Here is an 18,637-nt window from a genome sequence, read left to right as displayed (position 1 = left end):
CATGAATTCTTGTGGCTAACAAACACACCTGTCTGAGATAACAAAGAACAAACATGAGTCGACTTCAGCCACAAACTAAAAGCTGCAGGAACGTTTGGTCAGTTTTTCTCTCAGGAGTCATAAAGAGAACATCTGTAACATCTGTTACTCGGACGATTAATGTCAGAAAGGAAATAAGTCAATAACTGTGATGGCTGCAGTTACAGCCACACAGTGGTAATATCCACCAAATTACACAATACTAAACTCGCATTTTTCTTTCTTTAAAGGTCCTGCATCAGTGTTTCCCAAACTTTTGGAGCCACATTTAAAAAAAAAAACACCAAACAAAAATGTCACAAAAAGTGTATTGATAATTTCCCCCCGTCCACCAGGCATAGCGGACTTGGCTCAGTTTTTCCTCAGTATACCTTTTTTGCTTTCTTCTGACCACTAATCCTGCTAGGGCCTGGGTCAGACTGACTACTTTTTCTTTTTCAGATACTTATCTATTGCTATTACGCGCCACGTTGTCTCACTCACAGCATGACTTTTATGTAGCAGCTGTGTTACTCACCCCGACTCCTTAGAGTCCTAATCAGGTGGAACCAGAGAGTCTTCATAGAGGAATGAATCACTGTTTATGTGATGTCACAGCTGTCTGTGTCACTGTGAGATACGATGATTTAAAATCTGAATATTAACACATCGATGTGAAAATGTAAACAGTCTACAGATATAAATATTTATGGATGATTTGTCACATGGATTCATATCTTATGAATTTATATTTATCACTTATTTTAACAGGTACAGGTGTGGTTTGTAAAATGATGGAGATTCTTTTACTCTATTAATAAACTGCCTTCATCTACAGTGTGTAGGGTTTTTCTTTCTCAGTGAAATTGTCTTCAACACACAGTCACGTGTATATGTTAGAGCGCCCTCCAGTGGAGTTAAACTGTGCTTCTGTTTCTATGTGGCCCACTGCGCATGCTCATCAGGATGGTCCTCACATACAAACAACATGTGTGTCTCTGAGCAGCTTTTACCAACCACCGTAGAAATTCATGAGACTGTAATAAGTGTATTGATGCTTATTGCAGCTCTGTCAGCAGTCAGGGCTGCAGGGGGGTTGTATTCACAGGAAGTGACCACTGCTACCAGAAATATCACAGTGTGACAGGTATCAGGTGTGACGTCACCTGAAAGGAGGTTATACTTGATGGTGGTATTTATTTATTTATTTATTTTTGTCAAGCTTGATTCTTTAACGAGAAAGTGATTTGCTGCTGTGCCAAGATTAAACCATGGCCTCGTGCTGCCATCTACTGACATTAAAGTGTAACAGCACTCTCCAGTCGGTCTTAAAGCAATGGCTAGAGCAGAGAGCAATACTGTGAACGGGAAAAGTTCAAATCCCAATAAATAAAGTATAAAAAGCACAGACAGTGACAGCAGTCACACTTTTCATTGTTTTTAACACTTCGGCTCTTTGTGTGTTAAGACTCTGCTCTCCTTCACCAACAACAACACGAGCAGTGGTGGCCCACAGGCCGGTCGTCCCCTTCTGGTAACAGAGCTCACTGCAGGCAGACGGACAGACCCTGGACTCACACTGTCCTTGGTGCTGAAACACCTGAGTCATCAGAGTGCAGATGGCCTTGACTGTAAGTTCCTCACTCACACCTCAGTGCTCTGAGGATAAGGTCAGCATTCAGCTGCTGGAGCCTACAAATATGTACATTACACACTTTAAATAAAAATAAGTCCTGTTTCACATCCATCAGTCATAAAATCATTGAACAATCCACACTGGTGTCTATATCACAGCCAAATGTGGGCCACAAAAAATGCCTGTGTGGATTGATGGTTTGTAAACACTTCAGGTCAGTAGCACTTTTATAAATATATTTACTTAGAAAATGTGTAACATGTTTAATGCTTATTTTACCGGCTGTACATAACCAACACATTTTACCTCTCAGCAGTGACTCTGTGCTATCAGAACACTTGATTATTATTCTTTATACTGAGGAGATGATCGTGATTCTCTCACTGATAAATTCAAAAACTGCGAAAAAGCAGCAAGAAATGCACAGGAGGAGTCAACAGTGCTGATCAGACCAATCACAGTACTGTAGTTGGAGGCTGTGTCAACTCGATGTGTAGTTACATCAGGTTACATGTAAGGTCGTAGCATAGATTTCCCATTGAAGCATAAACTGGGAATGAGAAGTGAACCATCTTAATATTGCAGTAAAACCAGAGTTAACCCTGAAGTTACCTGGATGAGACTAAATCCTGCTCCACAGTGCAGACCTCTGATCACTGATGATGGAGGAGAAGAAAAACAAATCAGGCTGAATGTAAAACATTTGCTCTGCAGGACTGAGGGACCACTTGCTGGTTTCCAGGCTTTGTTATCACCACTGGGTGATGGCACTGGTGCCTCACAGCAACAAGGTCCTGGGTTTGAATCCAGCACGAATTTTACCCAAAACACAACATGTTTGTCATGTATACATGTTACTGGGCAAGTTTAAAAATTGTGTTTTGTGATTTTTTTGCAATGTACTTGGTGTATAAATGCCTCAAGTCTTAATCTTATTATATCACTCAAAACTTTATTTACATAGCACTTCTCAGACAGCAAGGAAGCCACTCAAAATGATGTTAAATTAAAAGCAGAAAAAATACACATACATCACCTTCATTACATCCTCTCATCACCCCTTCATCCCCCACTCCCACACCTAGATCAGACTCTCATCATACAGAAACACAGGAGATTAAAAAGAAATGATAAATAACATAACCAGGATACTAAGAATACATGAAATATAACGAAAAGGGAATAAACAAAGAAAATAGTAAATACATCAAAAGTAAAATGAAATAAAGTGCAGCAGGATAAATAACAGATGGTCAACAGTCTCCTGTCCTGAGGGCCCTGAAGTGATCGTAGCATAAAAGTAAATCAGAAAGATGAGAAGGTCCTGAACTGCTGAGTGTTAACAACCAGTAAAAGGATCTTAAAGACGACTCTGACTGCAGAGACGATAACATTGGTGTAATTAAGGCTGTGGAGTTGATTTTTAAAGCAGCTGCAGTGACAAGGGTTTCTTTGGAAAACTAAAAAGACGAGCACTGCAGCAATCAATCCTGCAGGAGATGAAAGAAGGAGTCTGTGTCTCCACATCCTGAGTGAGTTGGAGGAAGTTTGCTGCCATCCAGGATTTAATATGTAAGATGCAGAGAGATCTGATTGGCTCTGTGTCATCAGGAGACACAGCAACATCATCAGTGTACTCGTGTGTACTCATTCTGTCTCCTGATGACATCACAAAGTTACAGCGCATAAATGTTAAAAGCACTGGTCCCAGATCTGACCCTGTAGAACACCATAGTTCAGTTTGTAGCTCCTGGATGAAAACTGATCAACACGTACAAATAATCCTCCATCTGTGCAGTTTAATCCAGTTAGAAACTCTGAGAGTATCAATCACTGTCTCTCAACATCTGCAGTGATCCACAGGATCAAAGCACTGAGATCAGGAGGAGCCGACACAGATCCAAGAGTTTCTCTGACAGTTTGCTTTACATAAATATTTAACCGCAAGCAAATAACCAAAACTTATCAGATGGTGTGGAGCTGTTACCATCTGGGGCAATGAAATGTAACTCAAACAGCTTCTGATATTAAACTAAAATGGTCCACACAGACCTGAGCACATTCACTGTGAAACACACTGGTTTATATTCTGTTTGTTCTCCTTGTGACGTTTCCCTCATACAACTATCCATCTATACGTATATATATTTTGTCATTTTTATAGTTAAACTATAAACTGGGTTTAATGTATTCTCCCTCTCTCTCTTGTTCCATGGTGCTTTGCTTCAGACCATTTCCTTCTTTGCTTCTTCATCAGGAGGATGAAGAGGAGGATCTTTCTTGTGTTTTTTAGAGATCACAACTGCAAAAACAAGAATGATCACAGCAAGTAATAAATCAGCAGCCATCAGTCGACCTTGATGACTTCTACCAACTCCATCTTCCTCCTCTCCATCCTCTGTGTGTCCTCCTGTCTGACCTGCAGGTGAGAAACAGGTGTGAGGTGTCAGCTGATCATGTCACACATCATCAACAACATCTTTAGAAACAAACATCAACAACCAGGAAGCAGCTTCACCTCTGATCACACACACACTCAACTCTACTCACTCACCTGGAGGATCAACAACACTCAGGTAGATGATGCTGATGGGTTTCCATGATCGTGTTTCTCTCACAAAGACACGACACTCGTATGTTCCAGTGTCATTAACCATCACGTCCTTCAAAATCAAAGACACGTCTCCATCCTTCATCTGTTTGTCCTGCAGATCCACCCGGTTCTTAAAACATAGATGCAGGTGATCTTGAATAAACTGCTTGTCTCAGTACAAAAGGACATATTCTGGCTACAGGTCAGCTCTGCTCCATTCTACTACTACCATTCTATTCGACTCCCTCTATGTGTCCAAACTCATTCAGACCATGTAACAGAAAAGATGAGACAGACAGACAGAGTTCTAATCAAAGGTCGAGGAAGCAAAGTGATGTTCATCTGAGTACAGCTGAAAGAGTGGCTGATCAGTTAGTGTGACCACCGTGGGACATCAAGATGCTCTCAGGGTGTTGATGAGCTTTTATTTCAGGCATATATGTGTATATATATGACCAACAGGGCTCAGAAAGCCGGGGTGAACAACTCTCTTTCCGGTCTCTGTTCCACCTCCACTGGCTCCCCCCAGGGCTGTGTGCTCTCCCCCCTGCTCTTCATCCTCTACACTGATGACTGCAGATCCACACAGCCCAACTGTCACCTGGTGAAATATGCTGATGACACAGTTCTCCTGTCACTGCTGTCAGGCCCCTCACAACACGGGCCTGCTCTCCAGGAGTTTGTAGAGTGGTGTGACAGCTCCAAACTTGAACTGAACGTGAGCAAATCCAAAGAGATTGTGGTGAATTCTCCAGCAGGCAGAGGGATCTGGCTGCTTCAGTCACCACCATCATCCACGGGAAGTCAGTGGAGGTAGATGAGGAGTACAAATACCTGGCAACCATCTTTGACAACCTCCTGAAATTCTCAGCCAACACAGGAAATTCTCAGGAGGTGCCACCAACGGCTATACCTCCTTAGGAAACTCAACTCCTTTGGAGCAAGCACACCCATCATGATCACTTCCTACTCTGCCTTCCTGGAAAGCATCACGACCTTCTCCATCACCTGCTGGTTCCACTCCCTCAGCCTTCAGAACAGGAACAGACTGCATCAGTGTGCTCTTAAATCCTTGGACTGCCTGTCAGAACTCTGGCACAGGTTTTTAGCCAACAGGCCCTTAGACAGGCAGCCTGAATCATCAACGACCCCTCTCACATTCTTCACCCCGCATTTCAATGGCTCCCCTCTGGGCGACGCCTCCGCTGCATTTCCTGCAGAACTGAGAGGAGGAGAGCCACCTTTGTCCCCAAAGCCACTCTGCTTTTTAACTCCAGCCGATAATTACCCACACCAGAAACATAAACTTATTATTATTAAAGTTATTTATTCACCTTTCAGTCACTTTAATTTTAAACTGTGTAATTTGAAAACTGTATATTCTGTGTATTTATTATCTCACTCTCATTGCCTGTTATTGTTGTCCTTCATGCTGCTCTGTTGTATGTTAATTGACCCTTGGGGATAAATAAAGTCTTTCTGATTCTGATATGAAACAAACTCACCAATATACACACACATACCTGCATATACGGTGTCTTGAAAAAGTATTCATACCCCTATAACCTTTACACATTTTGTTGCTTTACAACCGCAAACTTAAATGAGGTTGTAAGGGAGGTAATGCAGTTATAAACTGTTTCTTTTACAGCAGACTTCACAGCTTCATTATACAAACTGTTACGTAAACGTGTGTGAGTTCATCTAAAATCTAACATCCACTTTCTAACATGACAGAAAAGTTTGGTGTCAAGAGACCTGTGTCCTCTCTGTGAGCAGCCCACACTAAAGCAGCTCTAACATGTAACAGCGGTTAAGAAATAAATCGATAGGATTTTAAAATAACACTGACCTGCACAGGTAAACCCCACGAGGGAGACAGACAGTAAAGTCCAGCAGAGCGACGGAGATGTTACAGCAAACATGTTTCATGAAGCTAATGAAGACTCCGACTGCACGAATGGGTTTATGTTGGAAGTCTGGAGGCGATATGTTGACAGTACAGCACGCCTGTTATCTTGGCCTTAGATTTGACAAGGCTGTTGTCAATCACGCACTAGCTCGCTGACACTGGCTGACACTGGAGGAGACCTTCCCCCGGAAGTGTGGGAACTAGACTTCCGGTTTCAATTTTGTTTTGACTGTTTTGGCGGCAATCGGCTCGGGTTGGAGGTAAAGGAGTTTATAAACGTTTATTTTGTTATTAGCAGCCCCCTTTATAGAGGCACAAAGTATGGTTATGATGTAAATAAGTGTATGTTTAAATATTTTGGGTGAAAGAAACTGCATTTGTTAAGTTTGTTTTGTAGAAGTTTAAGTTATTTTAGGTTGTAAACGTTTGCGGTTGTAAGAGTGTGGATTTGAAAATGCGCGCCTCTTTCTCTCGGCTATTACAGTAAGATTGAGGGTTTCTCGCTTTAAACCTAAAGATCAATTTGTAAAGTGTTGTTTGAAACGTATGTAATTAAAAATTTACAGCAGTGAAATTTAACTCTGTTTCAAATACTGAGCTTCGGGAAACATTAAAAGTGCTTTTATTTCTGTTTCTATATTTAAATATTGTTTTGATTCTGTTCAGATGAACAGAATCAACTTTTGGAGGTTTAAATATTGTTCTTTTAATACTCGCACCTCTACATTTATCTAAAAGCTGACTTGTATGAGTAATAAGAAACTTTTAAAGCTGTGATCAGCTGCATAAATGAATGATGATATATGAAATATTCTTTTATTGTGAAACATGCGATATCACTACTGTTTTAAATCAGATGGAAAAGAGCCTTAAAGGGCTGATTGATGTGAGTTAAACAGACCACATTTAGACTGCAGGACTGTCAAACATGAAATGTCTTACCTTCACATCTCAATCCAATGGTAAATGGCCTGTATTTGTATAGTGCTTTACTTGGTCCCTAAGGACCCCAAAGCACTTTACACATTCAGTCATTCACACACTGGTGATGGCAGCTACATTGTAGCCACAGCCACCCTGGGCACTGACAGAGGCGAGGCTGCCAGACACTGGCGCCATTGGGCCCTCTGACCACCACCAATAGGAAACGGGTCAAGTGTCTTGCCCAAGGACACAACGACCGAGACTGTTGGAGCCGGCGCTCGAACCTTGAACCTTACGATTTCAAGACGAACTGCTAACTCCTGAGCCACGATCGCCCCAATGACTTTGCAGTCATGAGTAACTTTATTTATTCCTGTAAATTTTCTGTTTTCTGTTAGCAGCATAAAGAGATCACAGTTATAAAAACTTGTTATATTTTGATAATAAGAATAAATCTGTAAATCTTAAAGTTTCAGATTTAAAATAAAGAGACAGTCAGTGAGCAGGTTTCCTGTAGTTTTGTTCTTGGTTCAGTTGAATAGTTTGACTTTACTTCAGATTACACGTTATGTGTTTAGGAGTCATTTTAATTAATAATAATAAAAAAATTTATACACATTTTAATTGTTTTTTTATTCACTAATTAATATTTTGAGCTTGATTGGCATATATACATTCTTTCGTGCATATGGTGTGCAATTGTGTTATTAAATCTTTTGGAGGGAAAAAAAAGCTGTTAGCAACATTAATTTTACTGTTAGTGTGCTGCTTTTATATGTTGTCTAACAAGAATGTTATATAATCCTGAAATCGCCTAAAACAGGACTCAGCTGTTTGTTAAAAAAAATGGTGACCCGACTTTTGCAGACAGCACAGGGACGCACATGTAGACAGACACATTTGCAGGACCATAAATCACATTAGACTGCTGTTGTCAACCACAGATGGTGGCTGCAGGGGAGACTTTCCATCGTGTTTAACACTCAGTTTCATTTCAGCTCTGTTTGTTACACCTTTGCATATTGATTTTGTTTTCTGGTAATTTAATTTTTTACATTTGAAAAGATAAACATATTGTTCTAATTCTCAAATTTGACTTTGATGTTCTCATCTGCCTGTTTTTGTTCCTGTTTAACTGAACGTTGACCTCATGTGTTTATGACACTTCACCTCTGTCTCCTCACAGGGAGAAGATGATCTGCAGGATCTCGCTGCTCCTCATCTTCACCTCGTGTGTCTCTGGTTAGTCACAGCTTCACTTCATGAACTCCAAACTAAAACCACAACAACAGGTTTGTTCCAGTTCTCAGAGTGTCTGCTCCTCTCTCTCTCTCTGTCTCCTCAACAGGATCATTTGTAGTGAATGTGACTCAGACCTCCTGTCAGGCAGAGGAGAACCACAACATCACACTGGAGTGGACGTTCACAGTAGAAACAGGCAGATCCCCCACATATCCAAACATCTACTGTGAACTCATATCTGATGATAAACTGTCAGTCCTGTATCGTGTCCATAATGGTGCTGAAGTCTCAGAGTCTCAGGATGAAAAGTTTTCAGGACGAGTTCAGAGTGACAAAGACGCCCTCAGAGAAGGACGAATCAGACTCCAGCTGTGCAGACTCAGGACTGATGACTCGGGTCGATACAGATGTCAAGTAAACACAGATTATGGCTTCAGCTCTGCGAGCTGTAGACTCAACATCACTGGTAAGTTTTAACAAGTCAAAACTGAATGATCACTTTTATATTTACTGGTCTGTTCAACTTTTATGTGCAATGTTTGTGATTTATAACTGAAAAACATGAAGTGTTGTTCATGTCAAACATCCCGATCATTTTATTTCTGCACAAATAAATATTTTCATGTTTTTTACAGCAGCTGCTGATCAGCTCACAACTGAGAGACCAACTTCACCACCACAAGAAGAGAGAGAGGACTGCAAGATTATTGTAATTAGCCTGACAGCAGCAGCATTATTAACTCTGATTGTGTGCACTTTACTTTGTGTTGTTCTTAGAAAAGTGCCAAATTTCTGTACAGCTGTCAAGTTTCATGAACCCTCAGGGACAAAGTCACTAAACCAAGATACTTCCTGCCTTTGACGTCTATATGATCTAGTTGATATGAACTGTGTAAATGAACTGGTTCTTATATGTTGTTTTCATACACTATACAACTTACCTCATTCACACAAATTCACAGAAACATTTTTATATGTTTTTCTATGCAAGTCCTTTTTGCATAACACAAATAGATAATGTTAGATCGAAATATTTGTAGATATTAATAATCTATTTTTTTTTTTACAAACCCCATCTTCAAAAACATTGGGAAACTTTCTAAAACTGCAATAAAAACTAAAATCTGTTATTTGGTCATTCATTTCAACTTTGATTTAACAGGAAAATTAACAGAAAACATTTTCTGTGTTTTCAATAACAAACTCATTTCTATTCGATAAACACATTTAAAAATCTATCAACGCAGTTGGGACAGAATTTCACATCTTAATCTTTCTAAAAATGAAGAAACTGATTTTTACATTTTTATAAGTAAAATTCTTTCCTGATTCTTCTCTTCATGAAGAGGATGGGAGCAAATGTCGCTCCTGTTTAAGCCAAAATCAGTAGTGCCTTCACATATGTGCAAATCTCTGTCTTCTTGCTTTAATCCTGCTGAACGATTGTCAGGGAACAAACAGCAAACAATATCTTCATATCTGATAAAACGATGGCTGCTGTGTAATAAAGTGAAAACCTTTCTGTTAATTTCAAGACCCAAAGATTTAATATCTGCTCTCTAAAGATGACTTGTTGACTTTTTGTACAGTTTAATAATTGATCTTGCATCAGCCCTGTTGAAGAAAGCTCAGCAGCGCCTCCATTTCTTGAGGGTTCAGAGATGGAACAGGCTGCAGACTGACCTCCTAGTGTCCTTCTATCGTGCCACAATCCAGAGTGTGCTGGTGCAGACCATCCCTGTGTGGTACGCTGATTGTACAACAGCCAATAAGAAGAGACTCCAGAGGGTCATCAGAACTGCAGAGAAGGTGATCAGCTGTCCGCTCTCCTCCCTGGACTCCATTGCCAGCTCTAGATGTCTCTCCAGATCCAGGGCAATTATGAAAGACCACCTCCATCCTAACCACCACCCATTCAACATCCTGCCCTCTGGAAAAAGTTTCAGGTCCAGCAGGGGCAAAACCAACAGACTAAAGAGCAGCTTCTTCCCGTGGGCTGTCAGAACAATTAATGCAAGAGTGTGAGCAGATCTCTCCCATACAATCATACAAGCATTATGTTGCTGCTTTCTTGCTTTTGTGCAATATTTTGTTCTTCTGTTTAATACTTCGGCAGATGTTCAATCTCCATAGGCCCCTCCATTCTTAGTTATTATTTATTGTATTTTACTACAGTGCCCTTGTACACACCCCCACAATGTCTCCTGTAACCCAAACACCGTGTATATAGTGTTCTTAGATTGTTTTTCTTTCTTCTGCTTATTTTTTGTTTTGTTTACTTATGCATCTTTGTGGTCTTGCTACATAATTTCACTGTGCAAGCAACTGCACAAAGACAATAAAAGTTCTAAGTTATAGGTCACGTTCCTCTATTTAAATATAACAAACAAGAGGTAGAAAACACTGCTTACAGTTTCTTCTGTAATAAACAGTATGGAAAATGGAAAGTTTCTCCTTTACTGTGTGAATCAGGGGCGATTTTAGCCCATTTTTGGGGGTGCTGAAGCACCCCCAAAATGTCTCAAAGCACCCCCAGAGATTTCACCGCGGTCAAGTGAGCCGTCATTTGTGAGCCGCGGTCAAGCCAGCCGCTTCTTATCCGTCGCATAAATTTCCTTGCGCTTTTACACCAGTCTTTACGGTACCGCCTTTTCGCTTTATATCCCGATTGAAAGCCTATAGCCGCGCGCATGTGCACGCGCGCACACAAATTGCAATGGAACAGCCCAATACAACCAAAGTGACAGTCTGGTTGCATATTCAAAAATTCATTAAAAATCATCCTTAGTAGTTGAGGTCCAACTTTCAACACATCCCTCCTCTGGGACACCTACTGTACCTCTGGGCCAAGTTTCATCAAGATTTACTGTAGAATTCCTCAGATATTACAGGAAACTTGTATTCAATGCAATACAGTCCAACACAATAGAATTATGTCTATTTCAAAAATTCATTAAAAATCATCCTTAGTAGTTGATGCCCAACTTTCAACACATTCCTCCTCTGGGACACCTACTGTACCTCTGGGCCAAGTTTCATCAAGATTTACTGTAGAATTCCTCAGATATTAAAGCAAACTTGTATTCAATGCAATAAAGTCCATACACTACAATTATGTCATTTTCAAAAATTCATTAAAAATCAGCCTGAATAGTTGATGTCCAACTTTCAACATATCCCTCCTCTGGGACACCTACTGTACCTCTGTGCCAAGTTTCAGACAGATTCACTGTAATATTCCTCAGAAATTACAGGAAACTTGTATTCAATGTAATACATTTAATAAACTATAATTATGTCTATTTCAAAAATTCATTAAAAATCATCCTTAGTAGTTGAGGTCCAACTTTCAACACATCCCTCCTCTGGGACACCTACTGTACCTCTGGGCCAAGTTTCATCAAGATTTACTGTAAAATTCTTCAGATATTACAGGAAACTTGTATCCAGTGCAATACAATACAATACAATAGAATTATGTCTATTTCAAAAATTCATTAAAAATCAGCCTGAATAGTTGATGTCCAACTTTCAACAGATTCTTACTCTGGGACACCTACTGTACCTCTGTGCCAAGTTTCAGACAGATTCACTGTAATATTCCTCAGAAATTACAGGAAACCTGTATCCAATGTAATACATTTAATAAACTATAATTATGTCATTTTCAAAAATTCATTAAAAATTTTCCTTAATAGTTCATGTCAAACAACAATATGGACATCAGTATTTGCTCTGAAACTTTCCTTCTTTTATAAGATTATTCTACTACAAATAGTCTTCTGAAAAAATATGTCAATTTGTTTCTATTTTCTTTTTTAAAATATGTTCATAGTGATTACCGCAAGGTTTAGAATGGAATATGTTATACTTACTATACAACGGGGTGAGATGATGTTTTATTTTAAAAGCAGACTAAAAAGCAGGACACGGAGGACTACAAAAGTGTGGTGAACTAAAAGAGAGCCCTTTATTGAGGGTGATGGAAGACACTTTAACATACAACAAGGCAAAAGCAATAGGTTACAATAACTGTAGTTAATCCTGAACTGTGCGAGACTAAACTACGACTGCTATGAATATTACTGTGACTATGACGACACTACTACAGACCTGAACATGATGGTGACCAGGAGTATGACGTAAAATATGAAGGGGTACACCCAAGACTTGAACATGAGAAAGGAAAACATACTCTGAAAACAGGAAACATGACGAACGTATACCTCCTATTAACTTCACAACATTAACAAACAAGGGAGATTGGAACGTAAGGGGATGTGACACGAAAGGATCTATGTAAACCAAGGAGTAAAGACTGAGCAACTATGAGCTGTCAGTGAGAATTAGAAGAATGTAACATAAAGTATCGCCAAAATAAAACAACTAACTAATAACAGCCAAAACAATAATTACATACATTGATAAATAGTAATCTGAATCAACAAATACCAAAACGAATGCAAAAAGGGTTGGGTCACAAACCCAAACTGCGAGAACCACATTATTTTCTTAATTTAGTTTAATTTTTTACAAAAGGTATTAAAATGAAAAAGAATGCAATACAAAATCTAAACGAAAAACATCTATTTACAGTTCTGAAATATATAACCTGTATATGTATATGTACACATACAAAATGTATAAAAAATATTTAAATCCGTTCCTCAGTTTCTATAAATACAAATAAGAAATTACATGACATTATTCAACCTTATATACATTTTACAAAATAAATACAAGTATTTATTTTTCACAGAGAGCACACTCCCATTCTGCAGCCTCTGCCTTCTGAAACAGCTCAGTGTTCATCTGCAGGCACTGTGTGTGAAACCACCTTGAACAGCTGTCACACTGGATCTGTGTATGTTCAACAAAACAAAAATTAAAAAAAAAACATTGAAAAAGATGAGTAAAACTAAAACAATTTGATACTCAGCACTGCTGTGCATTTTCTTATTACAGTGTAAAATAAACCAACAGTAAAAACAGAAAACAATGACAAAAAAGAGATAAGATAAGATAAGATAACCTTTATTAGTCCCACACTTTGTAAAATTGTTTTGTCACAGCAGTAAGTGGACAGCGCAAAAGTTATATAGCAAAATTAGAATACAATAATAATAAAATACTGTACACAACTGTACAGAATAGAATAACATAAAATACTATATATAGTAGAATAAATAGAATAAAATATACAATAGGATAAAAATAGAATGCAAATGCTTTATACAGATAAGAGAAGTCAAAGTCCCATTTTTAACTACTTCTCAATTTTAATGATTCTGATAATTGCCACTGTGATAATCAATGCTTAAGTAATTAAGTAAAGTTTTTAATTTTTGTCATGATGTACCAACTAGATTAAAACATACATCTATTCACTTGCGCTTGTCCTCTTCAGGGTCGCGGGAGGCGCTGTCATAAGGCGAGAGGCGAGGTACACCCTGGACAGGTCACAAGTCTGTCGCAGGGCAAACACACAGGGACAGACAACCATTAGCACTCACACCTATAATTTAGATTAAACAATTAAACCCATGTCTTTGGACGGTGGGAGGAAGCCAGAGTACCCGGAGAGAACCCATGCAAACACAGGGAGAACATGCAAACTCAACACAGAAAGACCACAGCCTGATGGTGGAATTGAACTCAGAACTTTCTTGCTATGGGGCAACAGTGATAAACACCGTGCCACCGTGCAACTCTGATTAAAGAATCTGAGATTAAATTGAGTATTTAAAGACTGTGTCAAAATTACCTTTTTGAGAGCTATTCTGCACCTCAATGTATTTTTTATGTATGCCAAAAATATACATATTCTAAAGAAGAATCGGAATCGGAGAAGCTTTATTAATTTGACAGGGAAATTGAGTATTCATAGCAGCATACATACAACACACAAACAAGCAATTGTATCAAATAAAGTGAGGGAATGTAGCTATAAATACGATGATCAATCTACCAACATGATTAAAAACATAAATTCAAAAAATAGCAAAATATGTACGATAAACATCAATGTTTCTGTGATATAACAGACAACATATGGTTACAGGTGTGCAAGTAAAGATTGGTGCATAAAAAGCTAGAGAGCGCGGTGAGTTATGTTTGTTCATGTGCAATAATTGTGTGTGTGACACAAGTGGATGAATAAAAAAGTCTACCATCAGCTGAATGGAAAAATCTATTGTGTGTCATTCCCTCAGAGAGCATGGTGGAAGTAATTTATGAATGAAAATGCACTTCACATTATGTAGTGAGTTATGGAGGGGATGAGAGTCTTTGTCCTGTATTGCCACAAGACTGTCAATGATCATGTCCTTCAGGATGTCAAGCATTACATCAAAAACATACTATGGCTTCCTGTTAACTTTCATTCTTTTTACATCCTTTTCTTTAATGCTTGTATCCCAGCTTGAAGATTCTTAGACTATTTTTGTAGTCAGTCGCTGTGTGGGCAGACAACTCTGGCTCGTCATCCAGTTGGATTCACAGCTATTTGTAAGATGAAAAATTTTACAAATCAGATTAGATATTACGAAATGACATGATGACATAGTTATTGTTCATTTTACCAACAACTTCTCACTTGTAAATTTTTTTTTTCCATCATAACACTTTTAGTGAGAGCTGTCATATTTGATTTTATGTTTACATTATGTATTCTTTTCTTTGCATTTTCATATTGCTTTTCTTTTTATTCCACCTTCAGTGTTCCACAAGTGGATGGAACACTGTTAAGTAACTCTTCTGATCATGTCTGTTTTAGGTTTTCTCAATGTCACGCTCATGTGTGTTTTTTATTTTGGCGGTGTCTTGTCACTTTATTGTGTTTACTTGTACTTAAACTGTCTTGTTCAAATTGTCCAGTCGGAAGCATCAGTTCAACATATATATTGTGTTTAATGTGTGCAATGAGCCTGTGTAAAATTTTACCTGGTGTATGCAAGTTCTGTTGCATGTAACTAACATTAATTTTGGGGAAAAAAAGAGCTTCTGTTCCTGTAATATAGAATTTCTTTTTAAAAAGTGCCAAAAAAGGTGAATAAATAATGTAAACTCGAAAAAGAATATCTTTCAATGAATCTAAAATTTGAATTTAGACAATTCAATTCTTTACTTTGTTAGCAAATTAATGTTATGTGTCTAGCACTAAAGCGTAACAGCAGTCAGCTAAACACAGTTTGTATTGTTGGATAAAAACACAACAATGTGTATCCTGTAATACAGAGAAAACCCCAGCAATTCAATTAACCCATATGATCAATCATTTTGTGAGAGTGGGAATGTAAAAATCAATTACAAGAGGTACAAACCTATGCATACATACATATACACTCTTGAAGACGCTAAGAGATACATACAAACCAAAGATTAAATACAGAGATGTGTATAAACACAGATTGAGTGAATAAGAAAAACTACATACATCATGGGAATCCCGCATGAGCCTAGCCTAATTGCAGCACAAATAAGGGAAGATTCAGGGTAACCTCCTCCATACTAACTGTATTTTATGTCAAAAAGCAAGGTTTTTTAGGCTAATCTTAAAATGAGATACAGGTGTTTGTCTACTGAATTCTTATTGGGAGCTGTTTACACATAAGAGGGGCGCACTGACAGAGGCGAGGCTGCCGGACACTGGCGACACCGGGCCCTCGGACCACCAGCAGTAGGCAGCGGTTCAAGTGTCTTGCCCAAGGACACAACGACCGAGACTGTCCGAGCCAGGGCTCGAACTGGCAACCTTCCAATTACAAGGCGAACTCCCAACTCTTCAGTCAAGATCGCCTTCTCAAGACCTTGTATATCAGAAAAATATTTTAAAAAATTAAATTCACTATACACATGTAATAAAAGATCAGAAGGCAATTTCGGTTAAATATGCTCACTAGCTGTCATGAATTTTCTAAGCAGCATGTTTGATCTTTTTACTTAGAACAAGTTTTTATCCTGCGAATGTGGATGAAACTTGGCACAGAGGTACAGTAGGTGTCCCAGAGGAGGGATGTGTTGAAAGTTGGACATCAACTATTCAGGCTGATTTTTAATGAATTTTTGAAAATGACAATTGTAGTGTATTGACTGTAGTGAATTGAATATAAATCTCCTTTAAGATCTGAAGAATTCTACAGTAAATCTGGCTGAAACTTGGCACAGAGGTACAGTAGGTGTCCCAGAGTAAGAATCTGTTGAAAGTTGGACATCAACTATTCAGGATGATTTTTAATGAATTTTTGAAATAGACATAATTCTATTGTATTGGATTGGATTGCACTGGATACAAGTTTCCTGTAATTTATGAGGAATATTACAGTGAATCTGGCTGAAACCTGGCCCAGTGGTACAGTAGGTGTCCCAGAGGAGGGATGTGTTGAAAGTTGGACATCAACTATTCAGGATGATTTTTAATGAATTTTTGAAATTGACATAATTGTATTGACTGTATTGCATTGAATACAAGTTTGCTTTAATATCTGAGGAATTCTACAGTAAATCTGGCTGAAACTTGGCACACAGGTACAGTAGGTGTCCCAGAGGAGGAATGTGTTGAAAGTTGGACATCAACTACTAAGGATGATTTTTAATGAATTTTTGAAATAGACATAATTCTATTGTATTGACTGTATTGCATTGAATAAAAATCTCCTGTAATTTCTGAGGAATATTACAGTGAATCTGGCTGAAACTTGGCCCAGAGGTACAGTAGGTGTCCCAGAGGAGGGATGTGTTGAAAGTTGGACCTCAACTACTAAGGATGATTTTTAATGAATTTTTGAAAATGACATAATTATAGTTTATTAAATGTATTACATTGGATACAAGTTTCCTGTAATTTCTGAGGAATATTACAGTGAATCTGTCTGAAACTTGGCACAGAGGTACAGTAGGTGTCCCAGAGGAGGGATATGTTGAAAGTTGGACATCAACTATTCAGGATGATTTTTAATGAATTTTTGAAAATGACATAATTGTAGTGTATTGACTTTATTGCATTGAATACAAGTTTGGTTTAATATCTGAGGAATTCTACAGTAAATCTGGCTGAAACTTGGCACACAGGTACAGTAGGTGTCCCAGAGGAGGGATATGTTGAAAGTTGGACATCAACTACTAAGGATGATTTTTAATGAATTTTTGAAAATGACATAATTGTATTGACTTTATTGCATTGAATACAAGTTTCCTTTAATTTCTGAGGAATATTACAGTAAATCTTGATGAAACTTGGCCCAGAGGTACAGTAGGTGTCCCAGAGGAGGGATGTGTTGAAAGTTGGACATCAACTACTAAGGATGATTTTTAATGAATTTTTGAATATGCAACCAGACTGTCACGATGGTTGTATTGGGCTGTTCCATTGCAATTTGTGTGCGCGCGTGCACGTGTGAGTGTTCGCGCGCGTGCACGTGCGCGCGGCTCTAGGCTTGCAATCGGGACATAAAGCTAAAAGGCGCTACCGTAAAGACTGGTGTAAAAGCGCAAGGAAATTTATGCGGCGGATAACAAGCGGCTGGCTTGACCGCGGCTCACAAATGACGGCTCACTTGACCGCGGTCTGAGTTCCTACTTTTTTTTGACAATATTTGCTGTTTGTGGGACACACTACTAAAAATCTAAAAAGCATACAGTACTTAATTGAGATGGAACATTTTAACAGCAAAAGTATAGATAACCCCTCCCCCCCTCCCAAAATGGTTTGTTCCAGCTCGGCTCTCCCCTACTCTGGCTCTAGCCTGTTGCTGCCAGAGCGATAGTGGCTGAGACGCAGTGGAGCGGAGGTGCTTGGCTTAAAACAGGACATGTTAGCTGCATTTAACCTTCAGTTACTCTTTATATACACTGTTAGCCTTTGCAGTAATTTCCATAGCTTAGTACTGCAAAATCAACAGTAAAAAACTCTAAAGGATGTTTGCAGTTTAGTACTGTAATTTGCAAGTAATTGTGGGAAAATTCCATGGGATTACATTATTTTTACGGTAACTCACCGTACTCATGGAAACAGCTGTAAAATACAGCAAATGTAACAATTGGTGGTGTTACTGAGATTATACTATTACACCATCGGGATTTCTGTTGTTTTCTATTGTAGATCTAAGAGTAATTACCTAAATCCTCATTCAGAGTGTATTACCATAAAATGCAATTCATTGTGAGAGTAGTATCACATGTAAACTACAATATACAGCATCATTTTTAACTTAAGGAGTAAGTTGCAGCTACACTATTTGAAGTATTTGAAGTATAACTGAAGTATACTAAGAAGTACAACGAAATACCCAGCAAGCATTGCAGTGCTTTAACT

The 18,637-nt window shown here is 38.5% G+C and overlaps 1 protein-coding gene across 1 annotated transcript; it reads left to right on the top strand.

Moving 5' to 3' along the window:
* Window positions 1–8,273: 8,273 nt before the first annotated feature.
* LOC102082942 (uncharacterized) lies at window positions 8,274–9,343 on the top strand. Its single transcript, XM_019355004.2, has 3 exons — window positions 8,274–8,325; window positions 8,432–8,791; window positions 8,961–9,343. Exons 1-3 carry the CDS (start codon window positions 8,277–8,279, stop codon window positions 9,185–9,187), a joined length of 636 nt encoding a protein of 211 aa, XP_019210549.1. The 5' UTR covers window positions 8,274–8,276; the 3' UTR covers window positions 9,188–9,343.
* Window positions 9,344–18,637: the final 9,294 nt, after the last annotated feature.

This window comes from Oreochromis niloticus, unplaced genomic scaffold (assembly GCF_001858045.2).
Source record: "Oreochromis niloticus isolate F11D_XX unplaced genomic scaffold, O_niloticus_UMD_NMBU tig00001593_pilon, whole genome shotgun sequence".
NCBI lineage: Eukaryota > Metazoa > Chordata > Actinopteri > Cichliformes > Cichlidae > Oreochromis > Oreochromis niloticus.
This window is presented reverse-complemented; position numbering and strand designations above follow the sequence as displayed.